Below are 13,552 nucleotides of genomic sequence, written 5' to 3' on the forward strand. Positions count from 1 at the left end.
CGGCAAATACAGAAGTGGATGCTCACAGTCATCTACTGGATGGAACACAGGGCCCCTAATGGAGGAGCTAGAGAAATTACCCAAGGAGCTGAAGGGGTCTGCAACCCTAAAGGTGGAACTACAATATGAACTAACCAGTACCCCCAGAGCTGCTATGTAGCAGAAGATGGCCTAATCGGCCATCTTTGGGAAGAGAGTCCCCTAGGTCTTGCAAACTTTATATGCCCCAGTACAGGGGGAATGCCAGGGCCAAGAAGTGGGAGTGGGTGAGTAGGGGAGCAGGGCAGGGGGGGATGGTATAAGGGACTTTCAGGATAGCATTTGAAATGTAAATAAAGAAAATATCTAATAAAATAAAATAAAGTCAGATACAACCTTTTATATATTTCTCCAAAAGAAACTAAATTCAACAATTTGAGAAAAAAAGTGCTTTACTTCTTTTTCTGAACACAAATCCCGTTTTGTCGTCCATACAGTGCATGTGAGCATCACTATATTTCTGTGAAATGTGTGCTACCTAGGAACAATAGCATGCGCTCAGCTTTTCACTTTTTTTTTAAATCAGTAGACTCAGGAGTTGAGAAACCATCCCAACAATTAAACTAAACAACTAAATAGTTATGAGCTCATATTATACTGCACCTGCCCTTCTGTGGAGAACCTTTAAGTTCTGGGTATCACACTGGTAACCTTACTGAGGTGGTGAATGTGAGAGTCACCGAAGCCTGAGGGAAATGAAGAAGAAGCAATTTCTGTCTTTGGGTTACACGCACACAACAAGCACAGAGTGGAGTAGTTTTTGAAAAAAAGGTTTTAAAAAAAATGAATGTACATACAGCCTATAAGGCAAAGTCTGAGGTGTGTACAACGCTGGCACTGTGCTATTAAAAGTAGTATCAGGTACATACAAACTGTCCAAAGCTACAATCACATGTGCTTCATACTGCAGCTTACCACAAAAATATAGTCCTGGGGCTGCCCACCAAGGCTCAGGTGTGAAAAGAATCTCTTATTTTCCACTGGCTCAGAGTCTAATGAAGATTCTGTAGTATGAATCAGAAAATCTGCTTTTGGTTTTTTCAATAAAAATGTAGTTTGTTACTTGTACAACAGTTTCCAGGACCTTCTGAAAATGCTTTGGGGTATCAGACGACTTTCAGGCAGCCTTCTGCCTGCAGAATCAAACTTCTCATGGTGTAAAGCAAAGCATAAGAAAGTTAAGTCTTCACCTCTCCTCCAGAAGGCTCATGCTATAGACATACAGCTTTTCCTCAGTCTCTAAGACTCGGGGCTTAACCAAAAGCTATCAGGTCAATCAGAAAACTCACAGGGGACACAGCTGACGAGTGCTAAGTTGTAAGTGCTTATGAGAAAGGGCACTGTCAGCTGGGTCCAGACCCACCAGAAATAACAGTGTCTATGGGAATGTCATGAATCAGTTGTCAGGACTTGCTGTAGAGTGCTGCTGAGGCAGTCAGGTCTCACAGTGCTTTCTGATGCCCGTTTGCAGAAGGCTTTGTAGCTTCTGAATCCCTTGAGGTATCTGACAATTGAAGCTTGTGAAGTCCTGTAGAAAAATTAGGATAAAGGTGAGAAAGGAGCAGTGCTAAGGAATGGAGTGACCAGAAAAGACATGCTTAGCAGCAGAACGGCTTTCCTATGTAGGCTGCAATGCTGGAGGTTAAACCGAGGACGTCATACATGGTACACAAGCATTCTACCAGTGAGACACATGGTTGACCCAGGAACTACACTTTTAAGACTTAAGTAGGTTCACTTCTTAAATTTGGGTATGACAGAGTATACTGCCTTGGTCAACATCACTACTGTTGCTCCTGGGCAGCAGATGTTCTCTGAAAACAACTGTTAGAATTGAAATTGGTTGTTAAAGTCAGACTTAAACACCTTGGGCCATTTGAACATATATTTAAAAAGGATCTTTTCTATACAGGAAATTGCCCCTAAGTAATATACAAAAAGAAAATAGAAAATATTTGAAAAATAAACACAACTCTTGAGTTTCACATAACTCTTGAAAACTACACTATGTCTTATGGTCAAACTGATGCATAGGGCCTCTGGCCTCTGGCAGGTTGACTTATAGCTTTTAACAGAAGCTACACAACAAAATGCCAACACTGATACACTGCAGCCATCTTAGTTATAGCCAAGATGGAATTGATCTGAGATCCTAGCTAAAAATGTTTCAACTAAACACGTGATTGAGGGTTTCTTGATTATAATGCATCTGCATATATTTTTATGTGGTTGATACTATGACACTAAAATTCATAAATTATCTGGTGTTTTAGTTGAAATGAGACATAGCTTTTCATCCCAGGGTAGTATTTCAACCAGCTATATTCTCAGAGTGCATATTACAAATAAAATACATGTGGAACTGTAACCTGGTGTTTTTTTCTTCAAAGGTCATCCTTTCAAACACCAAGATCATAAGGTTGGTGCTAGGAGAAGCTTTATTGCTACTTCTATAGTTTAAGCTTCCTGAAATTGGGGCCTTAATAGATCTATCAATATGTTGCCTCTTCCAATAACTAAAACTACAACCTATATGGAGCATAAGCATTCAAGTGGTATGTGGCAAATGAGCTAATGCTAGGGTTCCTACAGGGACCACCACCTTTCTTTACTGCTGTGGAGTAAATGCTACATGCCAGCCTGGGAAGCTTTTGGAGTGCCGTTCACCCTAAGTACAAGCCCAGTTCAGCATGTGTGTAGGAGTAATGCAGCAAAGACATAACACTTGGAGCAGGCTCTTTACCACAATACAAATGACTGAGACATGAAAGGAAGCACTCTATCCTGTCTATACCAAGAACGCTAACATTGTTTTCCAGAGTTATATGGCTTACTGGAGAGAATTATACATTGCTTTTTCACTTAGGAAATCCAAGTCCTCCTAAAACTTCAAGTAAATAATAGTAAAAGGTATCATTACAAAATCCAAACCTGCAACATCACGTCATCCTCCTCACTACAATGGCACAATGATAAAAACAAAGGGGTGACTGCCATCCTCAAGTTCTTAGGATATCCTCAGCCCTGTTCTGAGGCCCCATCAAAACAACCACAGTTCCTACTCATTCCCCTTACAGATGAGGCCCTGCAGTACAATGATTCAGTTCTGGTCCAGTCCCAGCAACACAAGGAGTCAAGGATGGGACTGACAGCTATGCATACTTAAAAACTAAATAGAGAGACAAATATTAAAGTCATGATTAGTAGGAAAAAATATCCATAAATCTCAAGATTACCTAGGGCCTTGAAAAGTTCTTCTCGTACAGCTGATGTGAATTTTCTGATCAAACACAATGTTGTCACGATGGCAAAGAGTAAATTGTAGGATAATACAATATAGAAATTTCCCAGCCAATTAAATCTTCCAAAGTCTCCAAGTAGATCGAATCTAGTGATTCCTATTAAAAAAATAAAAATAGAGTTCTTACTAAAGTGGGGTGTGTCCATACCTGTAACAAATGCAGTTGGGATTAGGCCAGACTCCACAGACTGCCTCAGAGGTTTGTAGAGTTCTGTGGTAAGACTCTGCCATGAAGCATACGACTGCTTCCGAGCAGGGCAACCCAAGCCATCCCTGACCTTCACATGCCAGTCACTTGCATGTGTAACTGGGATGAGTACTCCATCACCTGTTTAGGTTTCATGCCTACATTAAAGACCAAGCTTGGGTGCCATTCACTAGAACCTGTTCTTTCCCACTACTTACATACATATGATGTTTATTCCACTTCTACATCTCATTTCCAGTGGCAACGCTTTACACATTCCTAATGCTCATCACATAACTGAATAAACAAGGCCACTTCCAATAGACTAAAAATTTATAGAATAAGAGTGGGAAGCTGGGAATGTGTGATGATTGCATCATACATGGATTTAACTTACTTAAATTCACTCACATATACAATTTAAAGTCTTTTTAACTGAAAGAATGTTTAAATTTGTTTCCTGAGTATGTGTCCCTAGCCATGAGTGGTAGGATTTTCTGACTATAGATAGGTAAATAAATCCTACAAGTCATGTGGTTGAGGGTGTAATAGAGTCTCGGAGACACTGAAGGGCTACATGAGGCTTATATCAGAGTTACAAGATGCAATAGATACTTCCTGTAGGACTGTAAAAACACAGCTAAGTACTGCATATGCTATTGTCTTAGTCAGGGATTCTATTCCTGCACAAACATCATGACCAAGAGGCAAGTTGAGGAGGAAAGGGTTTATTCAGCTTACACTTCCACATTGCTGTTCATCACCAAAGGAAGTCAGGACTGGAACTCAAGCAGGTCAGGAAGCAGGAGCTGATGTAGAGGCCATGGAGGGATGTTACTTACTGGCTTGCTTCCCCTGGTTTGCTCAGCTTACTTTCATATAGAACCCAAGACTACCAACCCAGAGATGGTACCACCCACAAGAGGCCCTCCCCACTTGATCACTAACTGAGAAAATGCCCCAATCTGGATCTCATGGAGGCACTTCCCCAACTGAAGCTCCTTTCTCTGTGATAACTCCAGCCTATGTCAAGTTGACACACAAAACCAGCCAGTACAGCAATATAATATTTAAGGATTTTATGGGTGATTTCAAAAATAACTTTGATTCAATATCATATCATCAACTGACTTTTGAATTTGGCTTTCAGCCATGATCCAACAGAATTCTACCAAACACTACTGGGAGCCTCCCAGAGAAGCTTATGAACAGCAGAAATCTTCCTATGCAAATAGTGTAGTAAGAACAGGGAAATTCAAATTTAGTTCCATAGTCACTCCCACCTGGAACCAATACATGTAAGTTTGAAAGATATTGGCAAAGTATTTTTAAAATAGCTGAAGATTAATGAAGACATTAGATAATACCTTACCAAAAAAAAAAGTTTATTATTATTATTATTATTATTATTATTATTTTCTTTATTTACATTTCAAATGCTATCCCGAAAGTTTCCTATACCCTCCCCCCACCTCTGCTCCCCTACCCACCCACTCCCACTACTTGGCCCAGGCCTTGCCTTGTGCTGGGTCATATAAAGTTTGCAAGACCAAGGGGCCTCTCTACCCAATGATGGCTGATTAGGCCATCTCCTGCTGCATATGCAGCTAGAGACACAAACTCAGGGGGAACTGGTTAGTTCATATTGTTGTTCCACCTACAGGGTTGCAGCCCCCTTAAGGTCCTTGGGTACTTTCTCTAGCTCCTCCATTGGCGACCCTGTGTTCCATCCAATAGCTGGCTGTGAGCATCCACTTCTGTGTTTGCCAGGCACTGGCATAGCCTCACAAGAGGCCGCAATATCAGGGTCCCTTCAGCAGAATCTTGTTGGCATGAGCATTAGTATCTANGTTTGGTGGCTGATGATGGGNTGGACTCCCGAATGGGGTANTCTCTGGATAGTCCATNCTTTCATCTTAGCTCTAAATTTTGTCTCTGTACCTATATCCTTTCATGAGTATTTTGTTCCTTATTCTAAGGAGGAATGGAGTATCCACCCAGTGGTCATCCTTCTTGGTTTTCTTGTGAAAAAAAAAGTTTTAAACCCAGATACCAGAAAAGCCTTTAGTGCCTGCCCTGTATTACTGTAAAATAATGACAACTTTGACTTAGTCTTTCAGTGCTCAGCCTAAAAGAAAGGACTTTGTTAAATGGAATGGAAGCCTAATCAGATACTTTATTTTTCAAACCAGAACATTTAAATAATGTTAGTAGCTATATGAACAGTTATGGCACTACCAACACAAACCTCAAGGCTTCACTGAGACCCCATACTGGCAACTGAATTGATCCCAAGATCCAAAGTTTTCCATACAAGTTCATCAAAAGCTATAGTTAACCCATGAGAAAGGTACACTCAAGCTTCTACACCTATAAGGCTCCCAAAGGAGAAGCTTAGTATATCCTGGATGATGTCTACTGCAATGGGTAAGAGCAAAAAGAGCAGGCTGATAGGGATTTAACACATGGATCATGTGTTTAATGTGTGCATTTGATGACCCATTACTATATATACAAAAATCACCTTACAGCAATACAAATACAAGGTCCATATTCTCTTCTCGTTAATGAATCTGTGTGGGTATACAGACACCATTTGGGACCCCTGTTGTTTGCCTGTAGATAGCTTTGCACTGTCCACAAAAAAGCAGAATTGGGGGAGGGGGTTCAAATCAGTCTCACTGAATATAGAAATTCTAAACAGTGAGAGGGTTAGTCATACACCCTAGAAATGGACTCCACTGGATACAACAGGATGTTTAGGCAAAGGGCAGTCTCTTACTTAAAAGCTTTGTTCCAGGCAGACATATACAGAAACCCAAGAGGAACAAAAATGCTAGTTCACAGGCTTGGGTCGGAAGACACTATTGTTTAAATTGCACTTTAGAAAAAAGCCTGACTGATCTTGACCAACCAAAAGATTATTCTGAGTAGACATAAATAACTCTTTACTTAGAAGCAAAAAAAAAAAAAAAAAATCATTTCTCTGAAATTCTGGCTAGGTAGCTTTTGTCCCAGCAACAATTAAATAAAAAATGTCTTTTTCAATTAGAAATTATTGACACTTAAAAAATAAAAGTACTGATGTAATGCTTATGATATAAATGTATAATACTTCTAAACTTCTGGACAAAGATAACATGATATTAAGACAGTGAGTTTTAAAATACAAGATTAAACTATTAAATATCTTTGGTCAAATATCTTCACCCACCCCATCACTGTTAAAATGGGAAGCAACACATACACAAAGTCACTTCATTAGACAGCGGTGAGGCACAGGGTCATGTGACCTCAGTAGAACACTTCATGACGAGCAACGCACTGCTTCTCCCACAAGGACTCAACTGAGAATGAGTAATTTCTTCAAAAACAACCTGGTCTCTATTCACATTTTTAAAAGAACTGGTGCACAGAATACAACCAACTCTAAGAAGGAGCATGTTGCCCCACCCACAGGATAAGTCAATAGAAATCATGTTCTTTAGCCCACCTGAGTCAACTTCTGCTCTGAGCAAGCATGTTCATGTTGGTGGAGCTGCATGAGGCCATTCCAAGCCTTTGTAAAGGGTGGGACACAAAAGGTCTGAGAGTGATGTTATCAGTAAATTACACAACTTGGCCTAGTACACAAACATCTGACCCAAAACACCCATGATTTTAATGTAAAGGTGCCAAAACAACATGTGTTCTTATTAAATTTATTAATAAAATTATATTAAAAATTAATCTCAAAGATAGCCAAATATTTGACTATCTTTAAGTTTTCCGATTTCTATAGTATCTAACCAGCTCTTTATCCTATCAAGAATACTTTTCCCATTTACATTGTGCTTTTCCTTTATATGCCAACTTCAGGCTTTTAAAACTCTGTGTACATATTTATTAAATTCAGACTCTTTCTTTACCTTCTGTACTTTAGGAAAGGCTGTGGCCATTGGAAACAGTCATTTCTGGGTTTTCTGTTCAGTTCTTTGCTAGGCCTCACTCCAAGCAACTCTCTGCTCCCTAAGCTGTTCTCATGCTGAATGCTCTGAGTCCCTTCTTGGGACACAAAACAGAACAAGTCAAGTACCAGTGTTAATGAACTAAACTGACTCCAAGTGGCTGATGATACATTCATTCTAGCTAGTGATGCTTGGCCAGTAAAGTTCTTCCTATGTAAGTACAATGACCTTAGTTCAATTCCCCAAATCTATGAAAACATAACATCAATCCCTGGGTGCTGCTAGTCACCCAGCCAGACTATTCTACTCAGATGAATTCACAGCCTATTAGAAACCCAGTCTGGAAAATCAAGGTAGACAGAGCCTGATGACACATGAAATTGACCTTGTGTGAGACTATACTCACACATATGTGCATAAACATCTACACAAGTGCATGCACACACATACAAATGTATACATACCACACATATCCAACACATACATGTACACACAAGGGCACAGACACACAATCCCTACAAGACTAAAAAGATAAATTCCTTGAAGAAAAATTTGCTCAAGGATTATCAACTAGAAATAGACTAAATTTGATGACACATATGAATAATCAACACAGAGTGAAAAAATCTGAGTAGGATCCTGCCTAAGCATGCATTAATTAAACTGCCAAGCTTTCCACAAGAAAGAAAAGAACAGAAATGATGGCCAAAGAAAGATTTTTACCAAAGTTTGCATTGCAAAGAGGATACGATGCAAGACTATTTTGAAAGTTTAAGAGAAAATAATCTAAACTCTCATGTCTAAGAATATCTTCTAAAGTAAAGCAAAATAAAGCTATCTTAGACATCCCAACAGCATGGGATTTATTAGCAGCAGATTTGCATTCCAAGAATGTTATACTAGGTCTCAAACTAGACCACAGAGCTGTAGTAACAAAAACAGCATGGCACTGGCACAGAAATAAGCACGTGTGCTACTGATGTAGAAGACAACAGAAGGAAGCTACAGCTGTCTGACTCTTGACAAAGGAACCAAAAGTCCTAGAGAAATCCAGCCTCACTAACAAGTGGTGCCAGAAAGCCTGTGTATCTACACTAAGAACCAAAACCAGATCCTGCCTCTGCACAAAAATCAGTTCAGAATAGATTAAAAACTGCAGTAAAAATTGCATGGTATTGGTACAAAGACAAACAGGTTGATCAATGGACTAGAACTGAAGGCCAGAAATTAAACCACACACTTAAGCACACTTGATCTTTAAACAAAGAAGTCAAAAATATACAATGGAAAAAACAAAGAATCTTCAATTAATGGTGCTGGTCTAACTGGCGGTCTGCATATAGAAAAATGAAAATAGATCCATAGTTGTCACCTTGCACAAAGCTCAAGTCCAAGTAGATCAAGGACCTCAACATAAAAACAGATACACTGAATCTAATAGAAGAGAAAGTGGGAAAGAGCCTTGAACTCATTGGCACAGGGAGAAATTTCCTAAACAGAACTCCAATGGCTCATGCTCTAAGATCAAGAATGGATAAATGGGACCTCATGAAACTGGAAAGCTTCTGTAAGGCAAAGGACATAGTCAATAAGACAAATCGGCAACCTACAGATTGGGAAAAAAAATCTTCACTAACCCCACATACGATAGAGGGTTAACATCCAAAATATATAAAGAACTCAAGAAGCTAACTACTAAAAAACCAAACAACCCAACCAAAAAATGGGGTATAGAACTAAACCGAGAATTCACAACAGAGGAATCTCAAATGGACGAGGAACACCTAAAGAAAAGGTCAAAGTCCTTAGTGATCAGAGAAATGCAAATCAAAATGACCCTGAGATTCCACCTTACACCAGTCAGAATGGCTAAGATCAAAACCTCAGGTGACAACACATGTTGACGAGGATGTGGAGAAAGAGGAACACTCTCCTCTATTGCTGGTAAGATTGCAAACTGGTACAATCACTCTGGAAATCAAACTGGAGGTTCCTCAGAAAATTGGAAATATATCTACCTGAACATCCAGCTATACCAACTCCTGGGAATATACCCAAAACATGCCCCACCATGCCACAAGGGCATGTGTTCCACTATGTTCATTGTGGNCTTATTTGTGATAGCCAGAAGCTGGAAACAACCCAGATGTCCCACGACAAAAGAATGGATACAGAAAATGTGGTTCATTTACACAATGGAGTACTACTCAGCTCTTAAGAATGAGGACATCCTGAGTTTTGCCAGCAAATGGATGGAACTAGAAAATATCATCCTGAGTGAGGTTAACTCAGACCCAAAAGGACATGCATGGTATATACTCACTAATAAGTGGGTATTAGCAAAAAAAAAAAAAAAGTACAGAATACCCAAGATACAGTCCACAGAACTCAAAACTCAAAAAGGTCAAGTGAGGAGGCCTCAGTCCCACTTGGGAGGGAGAAGAAAGCAACCACAAGGGAGTAAGGAAGGAAGGATGTGGGAGGGAAAGGGGACAGAAAGGTGGGGAAAGGGGAACATGATCTGGTACCGGGTGGGGAAAAAGGACTGAAGCCCTGAGGGTCAGCAGAAAAAAATGGAAACAGACAACCTCGGGAAGTAGGAGGTTAGGGGGACCACTCCAGAATGTACCAGAGACCTGGAAGGTGAGAGACTCTCAGGACTCAAAGGGAGGGATCCTAGATGAAATGCCCTATAGTGGGGAGAAAGAATTTGTAGAACCCACCTCCAGCAGTGAGGGATAGGGTTGCTATCACAAAGTTAAAACTCTGACCCATAATTGTTCCTGTCTGAAAGAACTGCAAGGATAGAAATGGAGAGGAGCCTGAGGAAAAGAAGGTCCAGCGACAGGCCCAAAGTGGGATTCAGCTCAAGGGGAGGCCCCAAGGCCTTACACTATTACTGAGGCTACAGAGCGCTCACAAAAAGAGACCTATCATTACTGCCCTCCGAAAGACACAACAAGCAGCTGAAAGAGTCAGATGCAGATATTTGCACCCAACCAATGGACAGAAGCTGCTGACCACTGTGGTTGAATTAGGGACAAGTTGGAAGAAGCTGAGGAGGGCAACCCTGTAGGAAGACCAGCAGACTCAATTAACCTGGACCCCCAAGATCTCTCAGAAACTGAATCAACAACCAGGCAGCATACACCAGCTGATATGAGGTCCCCAATACACATACAGCAGAGGACTGCCACGTCTGGGTTCAGTCAGAGAAGATGCACCTAACCCTCAAGAGACTGGAGGCCCCAGGGAGTTTAAGGTCTAGGGGGTGGAGGGAGCATCCTCATGGAGACAGGGGATCAGAGAGGAGGTGTGGGATGTGGACCAGTCGGAGCATGTACGGGAAGGGGAATCAAATCTGAAGTGTAAAAAAAAAAAAAAATTAGTAGATATTTTAGAGCTTTAATAAGGTTTATAAATATGAAGCAAGCAGAAAATAATAAATTGAGACAAAATGAGAAGAAAAGCATTAAATGAAATAGAAAATCCGAAGAGATTAGGTAATAACAGAAGTAAAAGATAGTGAAGGCAGTCCTCTGCTACACATATGTGCTACACATGTGCTGGGGCCTCAGAGCAGCCTGTGTATGTTCTTTGGTTGGTGGCTCAGTCTCTGGGTGGGTGAAGGGAGTGGTTGGGATGGGTGGATGAGGGAGGATGGGGTGAAGAACTCTTGGAGGGGGACCAAGAAAAGGGAACAACATTTAGAATGTAAATAAATAATAAATAAAACAAAACAAAAAAACCCTACAGTGTACCTAACACTTTGAAACTACTAAACTAAACGTTAAAAAAAAAAATTACAAGGTACAAGCACAGGATTTCTGGACAGGAACCCACAACTCAGGCAGACAAGAGCAAGAGGACACGAATGGGACTGTGTCAGACTAGCAATCTACATGATGACAAGAGAATTAAAGAGCACACAGAAAAGGAGACAATCTGTGGCATCTATTCATCCAACAGGAGATTAATACATAGAATATTTTTAATTCAAAAAAATAAAACACCAAATGAGAAATAATTCAATAAATAACTGAACTGAAGAGTTCTCAAAAGCAATCTTTAAAATGACTATTAAATACATGTAAAAAAAAAAATCTAACATTTACCCATCAAAATGCCACTAAGATTCATCTTACCCCAGCAGAACTGCTTTTATCAAAGAAACAACAGAAAGCAACAAATGCTGGTGAATATGGGGGGAGGGGTGGGAAGGAAACCTATTCACTGCTGGTTAGAATGTAAGCTGTTGTAGCCACTATGGAAATCGGTATGGTGGTTTCTCCAAAAAAAAAAAAAAAAAAAAAAACACCTCAAAATATAAAGAAAAACAATCATGATTCTCCAAAAAAAAAAAAAAAAAAAAATCAAACCTTGGTTTCTCTATGAGCCAGCAGTATCCCTTCTACTTATATATTCAAAGGAATACAGGCAGCTTACAACTGACGACTATGAATATCACTGCCACTGCCCAATTCACAAAACAGTAATACTGCATAAGCCTTGAAGTAACTTGGTGAGTTACTTCTTAGAGTTAAGTCTATAGGCCAAAAAAGAATTAGCTTATCTCTAAGAATGCAGAAGAAGCAGACAGGGCTACAAGGGAGAAAGTGGTATGAACAGAAACAGGCAACAGATAGGATCCTACCAGGAATCAAATTTGATATGAATACTCTAAATATCCCAATCCAGACAGGCTTACACAGCTATTTAACATAAAGACACAGGTTGATAGTAAAAGAACTGAAAAGTATCATAAGGAAGGTAAAATGACTATTTTAACATGACTCAAAGGAGACTTCAGAGAAGAATTACCAGTTAAACAATGATCCCCACTACCATAATTACAAGGGCCAGTTTACCGGGGACCCCACACTTCTGCAGCTGGTACCCAAGCTTTAAAGCATCAATGCAAACTGATGGAAGTAGAGGAGAGAGAGGCGCCGAGCTGTAGCCAGTGCTTCACAGTCCTCTCAACAGCAGTCTACACAAGAGGGTATAAGGATCTAGATAGAGGCATGAGGACCGCTGCAGCCCAGCCGCGGAGCTAACACCAACAAACATGGCACCGACAAGCACATGTCCTGTCCTTCCTTCTGTGCCTTGCACACAGCTGGAAAGCCTGCTCAAATTAAAATGATGCTACATACACAAAGTGCATTCCTTCACATTGACATCAACAGAAAAACTAAAATAAAAATTACTAACAAGCAAATCTCTCAAATATCCCCCAATGTTTGAGAACAAAGTACCATACTTCGAAATATCCCATGAGTCAAAAAAGAAAACACAGGGAGTAGGGTTAAAAAAAAAAAAAAAAGAACAAGTATTTTTGACAAAATGAGAATTAACATGCTCTATATGAAAGGTTTGTGGATTTATAAACAAGGGTGCTATAGCTATGTAGTGGGGGGGGGGAGCACAGGGAGGTAACAGCTGGACAAGGAGGTGCAGTTAACCACTCAGATCAAAAGAAGAAAATGACCTTAAAGATCAGTGAGCTTAGCTCCAATTGCAAGTTACAAAATGTTACTCCCAAGGTCTAAATCAGCAAACTAGAAAAAAAAAAATGCAATGAATGCTGCTTCTGTGAGAGGATCAATAAATCAATACATGAGCACACAGCTCAGGCAAAGAGGTAGAAAACACAAAAGATCTGTAAGTGCTAAGTCTCTACTTCTACTAGTAGCTAAGGGCGCTGCCCACAGACCTAACACTGTTGCTGACATTAACAAAGCTTGTTCAAGCTGAGTAGGGCTCTTTCCATAAAAGAAACTGAACTTTTGCCAAATCCTTTCCAAAAAATAAATTTCAAACCAAATGGTATCATCAGTAAGCAATGGTGCACTGAGGATAAGAAACGAGTCTACAAATGCCGCCCAGGGAGCTGAAGAGTCTTCCTGAACACTTGTAGTGAGGAAAGCATTATACATACATCAAAATCAAAATCAAAAAAAGGCATAAAAAGGGGGGTGAGGGGCTGGTGAGATGGCTCAGTGGGTAAGAGCACCCGACTGCTCTTCCGAAGGTCCAGAGTTCAAATCCCAGCAACCACATGGTGGCTCATAACCA

The 13,552-nt window shown here is 40.2% G+C and overlaps 1 protein-coding gene across 4 annotated transcripts in view; it reads right to left on the minus strand.

The window, feature by feature from the left end:
• Positions 1-549: 549 nt before the first annotated feature.
• The window catches only part of Lmbr1 (limb development membrane protein 1), a 126,750-nt gene continuing 113,747 nt past the window's right edge, over positions 550-13,552 (minus strand). For 2 of the 4 annotated variants that reach the window (XM_029535212.1, XM_021190339.2), the window contains exons 16-17: positions 3,276-3,437; positions 550-1,567 (exon numbers count right to left, since the gene is read on the minus strand). In XM_029535212.1, coding sequence (XP_029391072.1) covers positions 1,482-1,567; positions 3,276-3,437 — 248 coding nt within the window. In that variant the 3' untranslated portion in view covers positions 550-1,481. The remainder of the gene's footprint in view (positions 1,568-3,275; positions 3,438-13,552) is intronic. The other 2 variants (XM_021190340.1, XM_029535213.1) reach the window with 2 other exon arrangements.

Source organism: Mus pahari, chromosome 2 (genome assembly GCF_900095145.1).
Source record: "Mus pahari chromosome 2, PAHARI_EIJ_v1.1, whole genome shotgun sequence".
In the NCBI taxonomy this organism is placed as follows: domain Eukaryota; kingdom Metazoa; phylum Chordata; class Mammalia; order Rodentia; family Muridae; genus Mus; species Mus pahari.